The sequence below is a fragment of the Anas platyrhynchos genome, chromosome 2 (assembly GCF_047663525.1).
Source record: "Anas platyrhynchos isolate ZD024472 breed Pekin duck chromosome 2, IASCAAS_PekinDuck_T2T, whole genome shotgun sequence".
Classification (NCBI taxonomy): domain Eukaryota; kingdom Metazoa; phylum Chordata; class Aves; order Anseriformes; family Anatidae; genus Anas; species Anas platyrhynchos.
The window spans coordinates 119,623,358-119,641,715 of NC_092588.1; the positions used below are offsets into that span (position 1 = coordinate 119,623,358).

The 18,358-nt window shown below is 38.5% G+C and overlaps 1 protein-coding gene across 12 annotated transcripts in view; it reads left to right on the top strand.

Annotated features, from left to right (window-relative positions):
• THRB (thyroid hormone receptor beta) overlaps nt 1-18,358 on the top strand; it is a 166,492-nt gene that overhangs the window by 112,953 nt on the left and 35,181 nt on the right. For all 12 annotated transcript variants that reach the window (XM_072033468.1, XM_072033467.1, XM_038174579.2 and 9 more), the window contains one exon: nt 1,431-1,495. In XM_072033468.1, the coding sequence (XP_071889569.1) occupies nt 1,489-1,495 (7 nt within the window). In that variant the 5' untranslated portion in view covers nt 1,431-1,488. The remainder of the gene's footprint in view (nt 1-1,430; nt 1,496-18,358) is intronic.

Consider the following 18,358-nt stretch of genomic DNA (forward strand, 5'->3'; position numbering starts at 1 on the left):
GGGTCGATGAGCTGAGGTGAAACTGCCAGGCTGCGTCCCAGATACATTAATTATATGGTACATGCGGTCGCTGGCGTTCACCTGCTTTCTAATTCTGGTTTTCGTAGTTTGTGTCGAAGTAGAGCAGATGCGCCCGATGTCCTTTCGGCCAGCTGTTGGGGGAAGATACTTATTTCAAGGACGAGGAAGGGAAACGCTCCTGGTGCGAAAAGACAGTGGCTGAGAGGAAATATGGACTGGGCTGTGGTGCTGAATGTACAGGGAGAAATAAAGAACTGAAAGAAGACAGATTGTTAAAATGTTCAGAGCAATCAAAGAGATTCTTCCTACTCTACAAAATGTCAGTTCCATGCTAACATGAAAAGATACACGTTTCCTCACGTTTGTGATCAAAAGAGGTTGACTTGTTTTACAATGCCATCAGCAGGGTCAGCTGTAGGCACAGGATTTCTTGTTTAAAAATTCTAATTAGCTTTTGGCTCTGTACTGGAGCAGTACCTGGAGGGTTGTGTCTGCTGGGGTGGGATTTGTCTGTCCTAAAACCACAGAGAGAGCTGGGATCATCAAACTGGACTCTGTATTTTGGGCTGAGATGCCCGAATGAGGAAATTCTGCCTGTGAAACCTCTCTGAAAAGCAGTACGGCTACTGTAAATACACCTACTGCTGAATGAAGATGCTGCAACTGGTATCGGTGGTTTTCAGTGCACACAATACATGTATGGACACAAGAAAGAAGACAGTCTAAGTATTAAACCCACGAATTTAGGATAGCAAATCTAGGTCCTCACAGCTACAGTTGTCACTTTAATAAAATAGAAGATGCCATCGTTCAAGTTACAAAAGTTAAGTTACAAGTTTGAAAAGTGAAGTACATGTAAGTTATCTTTCTACCAAATGAGTAAAATGACTACTGGGTGTCTCAAAACTTTGTAAAAGTTAATAGGTTTTCAAATGATTGTAGAAGAATCAGTGTAACTGTAGGCAGAGAATTTCTAATTCCTTTGAATCCTCTGTTGTTACTGAAGCTGAAAATAATCCGCTTATATCATTAAAAACTGTAAGAGAAAAGAATTTGTTCCTGAAGTTCCAAATTAAAGGAACTTCTAAAAAAAAAAATGGGGAAAAGTGTTCGACAGAGTGGGCAGAAGCACTTTTTTTCTGCAGCTGTCAGCTTTTTGACCTTGTTCTCAAAGCCCCGTTACCCTCAGCTCCTCCAGTCCACCAGGTTTTGGACCCTGGGCTTGGATTCATTGTTTCATGCAGTTTAGCAAGGTGCATTGAATTTAATATGGCTGTGTTAAGCCAGTAAACATGAACCCCATGGTACTCAAGATCCAAAATGTTCCATCCTGTTTAAATGTTACTGGTGTTCTACAGATTTGCATTTATGGATGTATTACATGTGAGATTTTTTCCTTTTCTTGGCAGGTGACATTGGTGACAGAAGAAGAACAAGAATGATTACATATCTATAACTCCCAGCAGTATGTCAGGTAATCATATTTCATAAGAGCATCTATGCAATAATTTTTGCTTTGCTGGAGTGGTTATTATTCAATATTGACTGCAAAATAGTGCCTTCACAAGTTCTGAAAACATTGCTGGAAATTTAAGTCTTTCCTCTACCCAGAGCATAGAGATTGGGACACAGTAATCTTCTCCAACAACTTCTCCCTGAAGCTCTCATCCTATTTGGTTTTCCTTCAGAAAGCAAGTTAAATTTTGCACACATTTGAACTTCAACTTTTCTGCTGAAGCTGCTAGTACAGTGGCAGTTTCTGCTGAGTAGGTTGGTTTGAGTTATTTTGTAATGTGGCTGTATCCTCTGGGGTTCAACGTGAGACAGTCAAATTCATTTTACGTAGATTACAAAGTACTCTTTAGATAATAATTGACCAGGTCTGCAGGTGGACTGAAGATCCAGAGTGAAATGGCCATTAACCATTTTAGGTCTCCTTCACCACCTTATCCCTGTCAGTTGTAAAGTGTTTGAAGGCTATACATGAATTAGCTTTGTCAAAAAATACATATATTATAATCCAAGAACAGGGTGTCTACAAAAATGCAGTTATGACACGGATATCATATAGAGAGGTTCAGACTTCCAGAACATGTTTTAGTATTCATATAAGAAAAGAAAATGTTCTGCTGACTGTTTGTCAATGGTGTTTATCTCTTGAAATATGCATAAATGGGACCTTTTAAAAGCCTGCTTGTAAAATGCAGCATGTTCTACGTAGAGAAAATCGTAACAAACAAGACTGAATTCCTGGTGTTTTGCTTAAGGAACAGTTTATTTTTACTGGCTGAGCAGATGAAATATCCTTTCCGTTCCCATTCTTTTTTATTGACCAGCAAATGATAAAAGCTGTATTAACCAACAGGGTTGGTCTTTTAAGCTTTGAGTCCTTAGATATGAGATGGAGAGTAAAATTTATGGGGAAAAACAGAATATTAGTAAATACATAATAAAATGAATTATTTGGGGAAAAAAAATGCAAAGAGGTGATATTTGACTTCTGGTTTTATGGCTTCTTTACTGTTGTTTGAAGCAGAAGTTAGATGCAAATGAATATAAGATGGAGGCAGATGACATTGAGGCTTTTGGTGGAATAAAGTTACCTGAACCTTGATAGGTGTGCCAGGCTCTGGATTAGTATCACACCACGTGAGGGTTGGGAGGGAATTGCTATCCTCATTGCCAGGGCCCACTGCAGGGTTTTTAACATCACTGTGCAGTCAGTCTAAGCGTGATAATTTCATTTAGGAAACAATTATTTCTGGAAGAATTTGCAGCACTGACATGTAACAGTCTCTACAGTTCTCTCATGTGCTTTCTTTTGTCTCATTTTATAACTGCTTTTTGAGCTTTTAGTACAGGACATAATTTTGCTATGGCTTTGGAGGGAATGATTAGTAGCTTGTGCTGTGTGATGGCAGGAGATGGGGATGGAAATGCAGTGTACCTGCTCTATCTTCACTTATCTGTTTGGGATGTAGCTTCCTGTGGAGTGGGGTTTTATGGTGAATTCCCGCTAGCGTGTTGACCAGACCTGTCCTCTGGACTTTACCCGAGCAGCGAAGCTCTGTTAAGCTCACTGAAATGCAGACACTAACTGGAAGAGCCTACATTTTTGGCATTGCATTAGAAAGAAGTGGGCAGATCAAATATGTGCAAAGAAAATAATCACAGTGTGAAAAAAAAAGGTTCACTGGAGAAGATGGCTGTTGGTACAGCTGCAGATGTCCAGCATTTTTCATTATGAGCAGTTTATATTTTCTGTTTCTCATTATACGAATGAAATTTCCTACATGAGTGTGAATATGAAAAGAAGCACGGTTGAAATAAAAATCTTTCAAACTATAAAAACTGCATAAATACTACAATCCGGAGCCAGACAGGGCTCCTTCCCTAATGAATGAGAATGAAAGCTTAGATTCCGTTACTGACTTACTGGAATAAGAGAGCAGAATTGCATCCAAAACCAAACCAGTTGCCTAAAATAATAGGCTGTAGTATTCTGATTTTTGACACATAATTGCTTTGCCCATGCTCCATTTTTTATTGCAGTAAAAATTTTTCTCTTGGTAGGCACTGCCCAAAAGCCTCCATTTTCTTGTGCAATCTACAGAACTTTTTCTGACTGAAGATTGTGTAATTTGGCCCTTGGTAGTAAAGCTAACCTCTACTACATTTTGCAGTTGCCATAGGAAAAATATTTTGTGTATTTTGACATCTCAGATTTTGACGTCTCATGTATCAGTGGCACATCTCTGTATTTGTATGTACTTAGAGCTTTAAAGAAAGAGAGAGTTCAAGTTTTCCAAAATTGTTTGGGGAACTTCAAAGTTATGGAAAACAAAGAAGAATTTCAAAAGCGTAGAAGCCCCTACTTTTCAAGTGCATGAAATGAAAAATAAAAAGCAAAAGGAATGCACAAGGTATATTTTTTCATGCAGAGAGATAACCTGAAAAATAAATACTGAGTTAATGAAGTCCAAATTATGCATGCTTTTTCTTAGCATGTAACCAAAACAGTTCACACAGAAATGCAGGTGGAGTTAATGAGCACCTAATATTGTGTACCCTATCACATTAGAAACTGACAAGTGAAAAGTGCAACCTACGGGTTTTGTAAACATTGCGCCTGTCAGTATAAAGTTGCCTAACAGTTTTATACATGTAACACCTAATGCTTATGCTGGCCAAACACTGAGATAAAGCTATCATTCTGTAGGCAAAGAGCTGGACGTAATACATGTCTTGCAGTTTGAGCACTAAGTCCAAGATGGACACAGTCAGTTCTCATAACCATGGAATCATGGAATATCCCAAGTCGGAAGGGATCCATAAGGATCATCGAGTCCAACTCCTGGCACCACACAGGTCTATCCAAAATTTTAGACCATGTGACTAAGCACACAGTACAGTCACTTTTTAACAGGCTTGGTGCAGTGACTACGTCCCTGGGGAGCCTGTTCTAGCATGTGACCACCGTCCTTTCGGTGAAGAACCTCTTCCTGACGTCCAGCCTAAACCTCCCCTGACTCAGCTTGACACCCTTCCCGTGGGTCCTATCACTGGTCACTAAAGAGAACGGATCGGTGCCCACCCCTACACTCCCCCTCATGAGGAAGCTGTAGGCTGCGATGAGGTCCCCCCTCAGTCTCCTCTTCTCCAGGCTGAAGAGGCCCAGTGACCTCAGCCGCTCCTCATACATCTTCCCCTCTAGGCCCTTCACCATCTTCGTCACCCTCTTCTCGACACTCTCCAGCAGTTTAATGTCCTTCTTGTACTGTGGTGTCCAGAACTTCATGCAGTACTCGAAGTGAGGCCGCACCAGCGCAGAGTAGAGCGGGACAATCACCTCCCTTGATCGACCAGCAATGCCGTGCTTGATGCACCCCAGGATATGGTTGGCCCTCCTGGCTGCCAGGGCACACTGCTGGCTCATGTTCAACTTGCTGTCAACCACAACCCACAGATCCCTCTCTGCGGGGCTGCTCCCCAGCGTCTCGTTGCCCAGTCTATATGTACAGCAAGGGTTGCACCGTCCCAGGTACAGGACCCGGCACTTGCTCTTGTTAAACTTCATGCCCAGCTCTCCAGTCCGTCCAGGTCTCTCTGCAAGGCCTTTCCACCCTCAACAGAGTCCACAACTCCTCCAAGTTCGTTGTCATTGGCAAATTTGCTCAAAACACCTTCTAGTCCTACATCTAAATCAATTATAAAAGCATTGAAGAGGACCGGCCCTAAAATGGAGCCTTGAGGGACCCCACTAGTGAGGGCATCAGGCACCAGCCTGATGTGGCCCCATTTACCACAAGCCCTTGAGCCCTGCCTGTCAGCCAATTGCTCACCCACCATATGATGTGTTTGTTAAGTTGTATGCTGGACATTTTGTCCAGTAGGATCCTATGGGAAACCGTGTCAAAAGCTTTGCTGAAATCCAAAAAGACCACATCAGCTGGTTTCCCTTGATCGACTAGATGGGTGATCTTATCATAAAAGGAAATCAAATTCGTTAAACTGGAGCTTGGGGTATCCCTGAAATAAAACATTTTTCAAATGAGTTGTCACACATACAAATGTAAGAAAGCAAAACTGAAAGTTTAGCTTTCTTGTTTTGAAACCTGATTTCTTTGAATGTTCATAGTCTTTTGTGAGAAATGCTGTAGTGAATCTGATGTTTTTAAAAAACATCAGTAATGCATTTGGGGAATGAAAAGTTGTTTTATTTTGTTTTTTAATGGAAGTAACTGGAAAATGCCTGCCTGAATAGTAGCACTCCCATAGTTCATCGGCAGCTTTACAGTTGACACCAGTAATTACTGTCAACTAAGTAACACATGGAAAATAGTTGTGAGTATTTAAAAATAAGTCCTGTTTCAGCATTAACTACAATTCTTTCTGCCATATATTTATACAATAAAATAGAAAATTTTAAAAGTTAGTAATATTTTCTCTTTGGGAAGATGCAGTAGTTTCAGATAACTATGTGGTATAGTTCGTAACAAAGTTCTTGCTGTCTAAACACTCCAGTGAAGCTTCTGGCTTTGGTATCATTATTTACTTCCAGTAATCTAACTCTGGAGGCAGCTTTCTGTGCATTTTCTCCCAAGATGCAGGGCAAGCCCCGAGACAGATCTCTCTCTTACTTCATTTACTGGAGTGAGAATTAAAGAAGGAATTCAAGAACATGGTCTAAAAATCAGAAAACAGTATTTGTATAATACAGTAACTCAGTTTCATTTCCCCTTCATGGTAGATACAGATGGAATGCAGGGAGCACAGCAGTGGTCTCAGTGAAGTCGGCAGCACTTTTTCTCACTTTTTCTTTCACTTACTTCAGTAAGGCCAGGATTTACCTCTGATTTTACTTGGAGTGCGTTTGGTTTCATAATTGACCCAGACTTCTGCTCTCAAATATTCACATTGTTCTATCTGGTAATGACTGTAAAGTTAGATCAAGATAGGAATTATGATAAAATAAAGTGCTTACATTAGGGAATATCATTTAAATGTCATAAATGCATGTTCTCAATGAGTGGAATGTAATATGCAGCATTTCTTGTAACAGGTCCCTCATTTGGAGAAGAAAATTAACCAGCTTTTATGCAAACAAATCCATCTGAAAGCCAGTATCTGATGTTGTATGTAGTTTCCAAGAACTGGGAGAATAGGGTAGGAAAGACACCCCCTTTTCTTCATGAGTCTTTTCACTGAATGCTAATTAGCCTGTAAACTTGCTGTTAATTCAGAGGGGCGGTAGTTTATTGTGTAACATTAGTTGAGAAATTATTTCTTCTCAACTTCTATAATCATTTTCCTAGGATAATTTAATTTCACAGAAGCGACTGACACTTCTTTTTTTCCACCAGACCATGATAAAATCCGACTAACTCAAGTGTATTATTTCTTTTAGTAATGGACTTTTTAGAAGGACAGTAAATACTTTAATATAAGGTTTTGTTATGCCAGGATTCAGCAGCTTTGTAATGAGCTTTTGGGGATTTTCAAAAGGTTAACAAGATTTATATTGTGGGATGTTTTTGCATGAAGCTATGAATCATTCCATGATGGCTCTTATTACTTAGGAGCATATTTTTGAATATGCAGTTAAAAATATCACACTTAGTAAGTTCTAGGTTACAGACATTCTGGCTTAATTTTACCTTTTTTTTTTTTTTTTTTCTTTTTCATTTTAATCATTAATGTTTTAAGTGCTTTTAAAAAGTACTATATAAATACAAAAGTTTCAAAAGGCAAGTAGTCTATAACATTTTGCAATGTTTCATGCAATTCTGTAATGTGTTAGGGTTTTCTTTCCCATCATGGGGAAAAAAGGCTCTTGAAAGAGGTTTTTTGTTGTTGTTGTTTTGTGTATGTGGTTTGGGTTGGTTGGTTTTGTTGTTGTTTTGGGAAAATGTGAAGATCTTACCTCTGTGTGTGTCTAAAGGTGTTTAAGTTTCATACTCACAGCTCATGGATACCTGCTGTATTTCCCACGTTAGATACACTTATTTTTCAAAAAATACAGGTCTGGTTAAATTTCACAATGAACAGAGAAAACAAACATGTATTTATTTTAGCTTTGCAACATCTGCTAGCCATTTTCTTAAGTATGTTTTTTTTTTTTTGTGGTAGCGATGATATTTTCTCCCTTTCCATGTTTTCAATAATTCACCAGTATACTTAGTCCATTTCTATAATAATTTTATTTAAACCAGAGGTGTTTCTTTTTTTGTTAACTCGTCTTTCTGAATTTATTTCTGATGGGATCAGAAGATGAAGTGTTTGAAATTTAGACTGCGTAACACTGTCTGTGTTACACTGCTACCTGCAGTTAGAGGGAGTACATAGAGTCAGTATGAAATATACTTGTTAACTTCGCAGAAAAAAAAAAAAAAAAAAAAAAAGCTGAAATAGTTAATCATAAAAAGAAAAAATCCTCGTGTTTTGTTTTGTTTTTCTAAGTCTCCTCCACTAGCCTATAAACCAGAACGCTTTCCTTTGCTGTGCTTGCTACCGGAGCAGCAGACTGGCATTTTATGTTCTTCATAAGCCTGACCCCAGACTGCTGCTCAGTTCTTTTGCTTACATGTCAGACCAGTGAGCTCACGATACTTGTCCTCCATATGTAGCTCTATATGTAGAGAGGACTTGTTGGTTTTTGTGCCAAATGTAAAGCTGCTGCTGAACCATGGGGGAGCTACTACCCAATCAGACGTTCACTGGTTATTTCCACGTAAACAAAATACCTTTTACAGTCTCTAAATGCATTTCTGATGTTGTTCTTTAAAAACATCAGATTTGCTATGGTGTTTATCATAATGGAAGACAAACATTTAAGGAAATGTTTAAAGGAATCATGTTTCAAAACAGAAAGGCCAAATTTACAGATTTGCTCTGTGTGTATGTGATCACTTGTCTGAAACCTATTTATTTTAGGTCTGTCCCGAGCTTCAGTTTATTTCACATTTTAAAGAATTCTCAGGTTCCAGTTTCCCTTTCTTGCGGAAGACATCTTTGATTGCATTATTTAAACAAACTTTTGGGGTTTTGTTGTTTTTGTTTTTATTAGTTTTTTTTGTTGTTGTTTGTTTTTGTTTTACTACATATTTATCAAGACTGCTGGTTGTGGTATCTCTGTTTTCACCTGACAATTGCTCAAACCCTGGTCCTTGAACAGGAGATCTTATTTCAAGATGTAGAGCCTCTTCCAGTAATTCTGAAAGTAAAAATGGCATGAATTAGTTCTTCATCATGAAAAAAAAAAAAACTAAGAGCATCCATTATATGCACATGTCCTCAGGATTTGCTGTTAATGAACAGCATCCGTTCATCAGTAGGCAGGGGTGGAAGGTTCAGTGTGGGATTGAGGAAGGACCATACAAACTGATTTTTGAGGGCTTGTGGCCAAAGCAGTATTAAGAATCAAGATTTTCCAAAACTGTGGTGCTGCTTTGAAGGGCAGCTTAGTCTCCCAAATGGTTCCACTGTGATGTACACATTTTAAAAGATGTATTTTATGGTATTTTATTCTTAATCTGTAAACAGTGTTTTGCCTTCTCGCTTTTGTTTTGGTAAACTCTGAGGCAATAAGAGAACTACCAAGCATAACATGAAGAAAGAGTGATAATCCGCTAATTTTCCCATATGGATACAAGGAGTGGTCTGCAGGATGAATCCTGGAGAGAATCACTGTCTGTTTTGACATCAAATTAATCTTGGTCGAAAACCAACGGAGGCAGTTCTGCATACAAAAAACCGGCAGGTGCTGGAACTCCTTGCAAAAGACATGAATGCAAGAAGTGTACACCAGAGGAGACTGGACTGGACTTCGGAGAGATCCCTTGGGTATTGCTACGGTGCAGATAGGCTATGGGGACTGGGGCAATCCCTTGGGCTGACAGTAGCTGGAATGTGGGAGACTATTGGTGGGAGCTCTCGTGTACGCCTGCTTTGCTCTTACTCTTCACTTGTGGCTGCTGTTGGAGAACAGAAAGTCAGCGAGCCCTGTGGTGTGAGCAGTGCTGGCACGCTCAGGTACTCCTTGTTCTCAGGAAAGCTGCCTCCCTCGTGTTGTGCAGAGCTACGAGGGGCTGATGCATTTAACATCTATGTGGCTGTACTGCTTAATGCCACTTTTCCAATGCCATTTTTTTCCAGTTCTAATAAGCAGGTATCTTACCGCTTTTTCCTGTATACCTTTGGCCACTTGTTTCCTTCAGTATTTTTATTGTATCTGTAGCTGTCAGAAGGCTTCATATTCAAGTACAGATCTCCCGTTCATTTTTCTAGGGGGAGGGTTTCAAATACCTTTACATACCAAACCCCTGCACCATTTGCTTCTCTCTGCTCAGAACCTGCCCATGGTTACTTTACAGATGAGCTACCACGTTCCTCTGGATATTTTTTTTCCTCTCATTTTTTCTTATGTTTAGACATTTGAGCATAACATCAAGCCCAGGTTCTTGATAAGTTTGTGTCCAGTATTACTTTAACAGTTGTTAAAAATTCAGTGTGGTTTTAAAAGGCAACTACACTGCTTCACACTGAAGGGCTCATTATGATACCTGTCAGCAAGAACTAGGATAAAGCTATTGCACTTCACATTGCAAGTTTCTTAATGTTTCTTTTTTTACACACTAAGAACACTTTACAACTTTTACTGTAATACCTGCACACTGTTCTTTCATAACAGTTTCATCTTTGTCCAAAAGATTCTTTGAAAATATTGAAATATACTTCATATTCAAAGCCATATTGTAAAGTGTATTAGTATTTCATATTAGTATGCAGTATTTAAACATTTTATGATATTGCCACTGCTAAAGGGAGTAAAGAGTGTAACAGTCCTGGATTAAATAATCCTGGCCCTGTTTATTTCCTCCAGGACGGACATACACACAAACATTTTTGAAATCCTGGAAACCACCAGTGGTTTCAGTAGACATCACTAATTCCATCTTCTGATTAGAGTCCTTTATCTCTCCTTGTACATGTTTTTCTTATAATAAGTGTTATTCTTACATTTTAAAACAAAGGATAAAAATCACATGTTCCCAAATATTTTATTTAGCATATAGTATGGAAGCACGTTTTGCATATTCATAAATAAGAATCTGGCGGACCTGTATTAGTTGTGCTCCATCCTTCCCCTTATTCAAGGATTCCTTGAACCTACTTTAAAATTCAGGAAACTCAATTGTGAATTGTTTCAGTGTTTGATAAGGAAGAATAGGAAGAAAATACTAGTGTCATCTGGGAGAAAGGGAAAAGAAGGGGAATGGGAAAGAGGAGAGAAGAGGAGCAAAACAAAGGAATTAAAAGAAAATGCTGGGAACTGACAGAAACATAATGAGAAGAAATGAAACCTTAGCCTCGTCTGGCACAGATAGTTTTATCATTCCCAGCACAAACACACATTAAAACTTCGTGCGCCTTCAGTTTTAGTTACTTTGTATGCTTTAAAATGCTTGCACAAAACACAAATCTGGTTTTAATTTTGCTTGGAGGAAGGGTGTCCTTTAATTGTAGGTTTTGTTTTTTTTTTTCCTTTTTATTAAGTCATTAGGTGAAAATCATTCAGAGCTATTGGACTGAGTCCATGCAAAGCTAGGCAGCTTGATCGACCCATTATGCACCCCTCAGTCCTAATCCTGATTACATTTGCCTTAGTTGATCTCTCTGAAGCCAACCCACTTAGATGTCCTTAGATGCTTGTATACTTCAGTGTTTTAAAAAAAAAAAAAAAACAAAAAAACATGCTGTCGCACTTGCTGCTCAGTTCTCATTAAACTTCAAATATGAGAAGAGACAAACGTTTATATAAGAAACACTTCAGTCAATTCAGTCAATCGTTTGTTTTCCAATCAGGTACGGCAGTGACAATGCAGAGACTTCTTCACCTACTGCTATTATTTTAATGAGCCACAAGTTGAAATTTTTACAGGGTGTGAGCAGTTTGGGAATGTAAAATAACTTCTTGTTGTGAGAGGAAATGCCTTTGTAACTGTGAAAAAAAATAAAATAGCAAGCCTGTAACATCCCAGAACTGTTGATTTGTCTTTTGCCTTGAAACCAACTGATGTCCTGTTGCCGAGGGTGAAAAAGAAATGTTTGTGCTCTCCCAAAACGTGTGAGCAGTGTGGGCTGCGAGGAGCGGGGACGGTGTGGACACACAACAGCTTTCGCCACCAGCGGATGTAGCTGTCAGCTGGAGCTCCCGCTGCATAAATCCGTAGCAATAACAGTGGTAATGCAAATGCCAGCCTTGGGAACAACAGAGATGATCCCGAGCTTAAAAAAAAGGGTGTAACTTTTAGGGTTCCTCAGGGAGGATTTAACGCAGCACCCACACCCACAGGGTTGGTTTGGCGAGTCCATGGAACAAGCACTCTTTCTGTCCTGTGCTGTGTGCCCTGAGTTTTTCTCAGGGTGGAAGTTCAGGGTAGGTACACAGCAAATTCCAGAAAAAAAAAAAAATGCTATCGTCCTGGCTGCCTGGCTACCAGCTCCTGTCTTTTTGGAAGAAATAAGCCATGACTCCCTTCTCTTGAGATGTACTATAGAAGGGAGAGGGGGTTTGTATCTCTTCTGTAGCACTGCAGACGCTAACAAAGAAGTAGAAAGAACGCACATAATTATTTGAGATGAAAACAAAGTAATTGTTCCACTGTTTTTATATCTTTTAGATATTGACATTAAGATAAAAACTGCCTAGCTGAGAAGAGGCCAACATGTACATTCACTAATTAGGTGTTTTTAGCTTGACCCATAATAAATAATTTCTGAGGAATTCTCCTTGCCTGTGGTTTTAGTTTAGCTCAGTGAACCCTTCACCAGCTAAAAACCTGCTTCTTCTATAAAACAAACTTATTTTTAGAGACACTGGTGGAAACCTGAGAAAGCTTTTTGGACTGTTGACTGCTCAGGTGCCAGTTATTGCTCTGATATGCTGCTTTTCTATCTCTGAAGTTACTTGCTAATTCCTTCACTTAGGTTGACAAGAAGAGTGCTCGTCCCTTCATATTAGTCCCTCTTTGCTCTGAAATAAGGCCTGTGGTTTTAGTCGTGATTCATCCCAGTAGGCTGTACTGCTTTCTGCCGTGATTATTGCCATTCTAACAGTAGCTAGAGGCAGAGAGAGAGATGCTTCTCACACAATTAGGGATCTCATACGAAATTACATTATCATCCTTTATAAAGGGTTTTGGTTTGACAAAATCAAGAGCAGATGTAGCAGATTTAAACTGCATTCAGATGGGAAAAAAAAAAAAAAAGAAAAAACTTTAGACAAAACTAAGCAAGATATGTGGAAAGAAACGTAGTAGAATAAATAAGGTAGCCCTGTAGTGAAACTGTAGTTTAACTTCTTAATAAGCTGAGTGGTAATTCTTAGGTTATGCTTATCTGTTGCACCACAGAAGTGGTGGAAAAGACAAAATCTGAGATCCTTCAGTGCTAGCTCCTTACTGCTTATGTAAAACATTGAAGAGAATGAATGAAGAGAATTTGGGAAATTCTTGGGAATTTGGTGACTGAAGAGAATTTGGGAAATAAAATAGAGGCTTGTAAAATTAAATAGACTAGCCAACATAGGAGTCAAAATAGACACATTTCAGAGGGAACTAAAGGGTGTTTGCAAACACAGTAGTCAGAAAATCTTTTAATTTTTTTTGTTATTTTTTATTTTTTTAAGTTAAGGAGGGCTTTAGGGTTCTTTGGTATAGTTAAAAATTTGTAAGCCTTGTGATATTCTTTTTGAACCCTTAGGGAAGGAAAGCTTTACTGTTGTGGTGAGTGTGTCTTCTAATTAAAATCAAAGGGAGCACAAAGCCTCATAATACGAGCTAAAAGACGGCAAAGATGGCCTTTAATAACAAAGGTAAAGTGCAGAAAAGGATGTGGGAATTTTTCCCTAACAAGATTGAACAGCCTTGATTATGAATTGCTGATCTTGTTTCCAGTACTAATGCAAGAAATGAGTAATGGATATAACTGATTATTTTTTTTAACAAGGCAGAGGATTATATGGGATCAGTGGTCTTTTCAAGAAACTGACAAAGCATAAAAATATCTATTTACGAGTGAATGATAGTACTGTCATATATGTATATATAATATATATATTGCACACTCTTCCAGACTTAAAAAAAAAATAATGGTATTATTCATGCAGGGAGATAACTAGAAAGTGATGGAGAACAAGAAGGAGGAGAGTAGCCTTGTGCTGAAGGATACATCACCTGAGGTTACCCAGTGCCTGGTGGCAGGGTGGGTTACAGTGCGTGGTTCTGTCCTTACAAGAAGAGTGAGGTGGCTGAGTTAGGTTCACATCTTAAGGGAAGTTCTGTGCAGCTCCCAGAGGGTCTTGCTGGAACAATCCAATATTTCCCTCCAAATCTGAGCTTTTTATGAAGTCTAGAAGACATAAAAATGATACAACCATGAAAAAAAATATTCTGTTTAAATTTTTTTTAGATGCCTAATACTTTTCAGTGTTACTTTCACTATTCTATTTTAAATCTGGTTATCCTCCTACAAGTGATATTCTCTTCCCATATTGCCTGCATTTAGAGTCAGTCCTTAATTTTACTAAGAAAAAAGTTTGAAAAGAAGTTTGATCAGATCTGCAGAGCCAGGAATAAGTAGCTAAGGTCAAATTCTGTAGTGATCCGAACTGGTCCTAGGCATCGAAGTCTGTCCTGCCATCTCAGACACATTTCATGCTGTGGTTGTCCAACCCAGGTACAGTGGGTGGAAGGAATGGACACTAAACTTAAAATATCAGGTGAGCTTACGCTCCCAGCAGGAGGAAGAAAAAAAAAAGTATGAATTTACATTTAAATTAATGCAGATATTGAGGAAAGCTCATAAATATATAAGCAGGGATTAACATAGGATACCAGTATTTAATAATAACCATAATTAAATCTTGTGAATTGTGTCCTTTACTACAGTTCCCCTTAATAGAGCTCTTAAGATAAAACGTCCAGAAATACCAATAATATGTTAGATCTGGTAATTGATATCCAAAATTATTTTTAAACATTTTTCTCAGGAAATAACTGACTTAGCATGCATTTACTTGCTAATATAAATCTGAATAACTTTACAAAGTGAAAAGTATGTGAAATTAACTCTTTGGTCCATTAAAATAACACAATCTTACTATGATTAAAACTACAGTAGATAGCAGTCATCAAAAGACTGGAATTTGCTATTTTCTATATGCAAGTTAGAAAACTAATTTTGTAGTTGAATTTTGATGCATATAATATAAAATAAACTAATTTCCTTAAATGTAGAATGCAACCTCTGAGGTGTCATTTCCATAGCATTTGGTTTTACTACCAAAAATAGAAAATGGGCTATATTTAGCTTTATAGATAAATCCACTAGTGCTATCTCTGTTTCTCTTACACGAAGGAATAAATCAATTTACCAAAGTATTTGGACTAAGCAGATCAAATCGTGCTGCTTTAGTGCTGTTTCTTACCAACCCTGGACCCACTTGCCAGAACTCCTGGGGTAAAGTCGGCGCCTGATGCTCGGCTGTGACCACAGCCAGGGAAAGGCAGTAGGTAGCAAAAGCGGAACTGCTAAGCATGCCCACATAAGAGTGTCACACTTAGGTAACAGAGTGTCCCTCAGGTCAGCCTACGATAAGAGCAAAGTCAAACAAGGCTGAATCCTTGATGTTTTGTGTTTTAAGTATCTGAAAATTGTTCACGACCAGCCTCGACCTACAAGACCTCAAATGATCATATGAGCAAGGCAATAAATTGGTGGTAACTTGCCCGGGGGCCCGTGTCCTAGTTGCGAAGTTGTGAAAGTTACATCTAGTGTTAGCCTGGCCACGTAGAGCTGCCTACTTGTTTAGGCTTCACAGATGGGAACATTTTATATTTAATTGTACCGAAGGGGAACTATGGTGGCTGAATGGGCATGGCTGAAGGGCTCGGCATCGTACCAGTGCAGGCAAGTGGAGCTGCATGGGAATACCGCGGCATCAGGAGAGATGGGGAAACACTTGATTTCCAAAACTCCACACCTGAGCAGGATTCTGGCAATGCCAACAGTTTGTAGCCCTGCAGTATTTGCCAAGCATCCAGAAAGTGGCCTCTTGTCATGGGACAGACCGATTCACCTTCCAGACAGAAACCAGAAATGGAACATTGTGGGCATAGCGGAAAATCATTTCTGTAGGAAAAGACACTCCAAAAATGATGATATCCAGAGGAATGGACAGCAGCTTTTACAATGTCGATACGCTTCAGCTTGGACTAGCACAATTTTACGGCCAGGCCATACAAAAGCAAACTTTCAAGTCCTGTCAAGTTCCCAGGAGTATCAAAAAGAAGAAAAAAGGTGTAAAGGTAATTGGTATTCCTATGCAGAGCACAGCAAATTGTATTAAAAGAAGAAAAAAAAAAAAAGGCCATTACGTCTTTGTTTATGGTCAGGGATTTGGCCATTGGTAAAAGCATTATTATGTGGGGGATGTTTTCTTGTTACTTTTTTTTACTTAATTGAATTTAATTTTATTTTGCAGCACAGATAATTGTGATTTTTATTATTTCTCTCTATATATGATTTAGTAGCTTTGTGAAGAGCCCTGATGACAATGTGATGAGTACTTATTGGGGTTTTATGTGTGATATCTAACGTAAAATCATTTCCATTCCTATAGCCCTTTAAATATTTATTTATTTCTCTCTGTTTATGGTCTTGATAAGCTGATCAAAAATCTTTTTCTGAACCTGAACTTTTTGAATAGTGCGTTTACTTGATAAATCAAAAATACAAAGACGAAGTAAAGCACTCATTTGCTGTCCTCAAGGTTTTCATCTCTTACCTGTGACTATTTTCTTTGCCTTTTCTTCTTTCTTATTTTTAACTGTCCCCCAAAGCTTGAGAAAGTTGGCATTAAGAACTCAAATAAATGGAACTCTTTGTCATAAACATTGGCCTCACTAGACAGAAGCATTGACCATTTTCTTTCAGGTAGCATTTTTTTTGTTCATATCAGAGCAGCGTTGAAGGAGTTTATTTTAAGAACCACAGTCATTTAGCTATTAGCACAAATTTAGTGCTTAAATTATTTTAATTCCTTTTTAAACTGGGATAAATTGTTTTTTGTTGTTCTTCACCTAAGAAATAATTCCTGTATATGCGGGAGAATGAGGGAGAGACGGAGGACAGACAGACTACAGGTTGTTTTCTTGTATTTAAATCTCGTGTCACTCCAGGAAGAAAGATTACAGTGTCAGGAAGGATATCACCTCATGAAAAAGTTAAACTGGTCTAAGTACCTGATTTCTTTAGATTTAGTTGCTCTTTACCTCAGAATGCCTCCTTGCTAACAGATGTCAGGTGTTGATCGCTTTAACGTCTTACTCGGGGCTGTCAGGAGGCTGCCAAACCCAGACAGTCCCAGCCCAGAGTCTGCTAATTCTGTTCTGTCGAGCTACATTAGCTACCTTTCTGCTCTATTTTTGAATAAACGCAATTTTTTACCTTAAAGCGTTCATGTGGAGTTGTGAGTGGGAATGAGTTGGAAAAGGCACACGTTTTAAGTGTTGGCAGTTACTTTCTCAAGAGATAAGCTGCCTAATTAAGTGATGTCTGCTAACTGGGCCTTCCAATTACGAGATATGGGCAGACTTAACAAATTGGGTTGTCTGGGTCACAGGAACTATAATTACGCTTAGCAATATTTATTCAGAGACGGTCTTAAAAGTTGTAAAACACTATTCAAGAACTTTGTTAGCCAGTTTGTTGGCAAATGTCTCAAGAAGCAAATTTTTGTCTGAAATGACATTCTGCTGCCTTCGTTGATCATGAAAACTGCAAGGAAATCCCATTCCATTCCATTCCATTCCATTCCATTCCATTCCATTCCATTCCATTCCATTCATAGCAGGAGAAAAAGCAAGAACAAACCCTGGGTGATTCTTGGTCACGAACAATCAAGCTCCGTGAACAATCCAGCTCTGTGAACCAAATATATTCAAGATGTCAAATATTTTAAGGGAGAACTGGATTTGTAGTGAAACTGAACATTTAAATACAAGCTATGACATTCTTTGTTATCCAAACAGACTAATGAGCCTGAAGAATTTCAATAAAAGGCACATCACACTGGCATTTTATGAGTCACATACAAATTCAGTGGCATGTCATAACCAAGGTACTGCAGGTTTTGCAAGCAAGGCAGTTTTAGAGAAGGCACTAACTGACACATGCTGAGAAAAAAGACATATGATTGTGTAAATAAGCTCTACTTTGGGTTCAAACAAGAGGCAGCTAGTTTGAAATCTGTTGCAAACCCAAATATTTTATGATGGAAAGCTGTATCTCTTTTCCCCTCAACTGTACAATGTGATATTACAAATATAGTGTAGGCAAAATGACAATTTTAGTGTCTTTGTTTCCATTGAGACATACTCTATGAACTGTCAAATGCTTTTGTAAGTTTACAGCAATAAAATTCTACATACTTTACGAGTTAGTCAGAAATAGAGCTTTCAAAATAAAATATTATAGACATATTTACATTCTGTTCTTCTGAGTGCTCAGGATTGGATTCTGATGTTTGAGTTTTTCTTAGTTTCTAACACTATCCACAAGGGTCGGAACTGAAGCGATAAGCAGATATTTAGATTTAGATATTTAGATTCCTCAAGCAATAATTTTGTGCTGTTGTATTTCTGAAACATCATTGTGAGTCTCCTCTGATCATAGGGCATAAAGTGAATGAATAAGGTAGTGTAAATGTACGCATTACAGAGAGGTTGTAATTCCCTTGAGCATGGAGATAGCTGTAGTTGACAATTGATGTTGT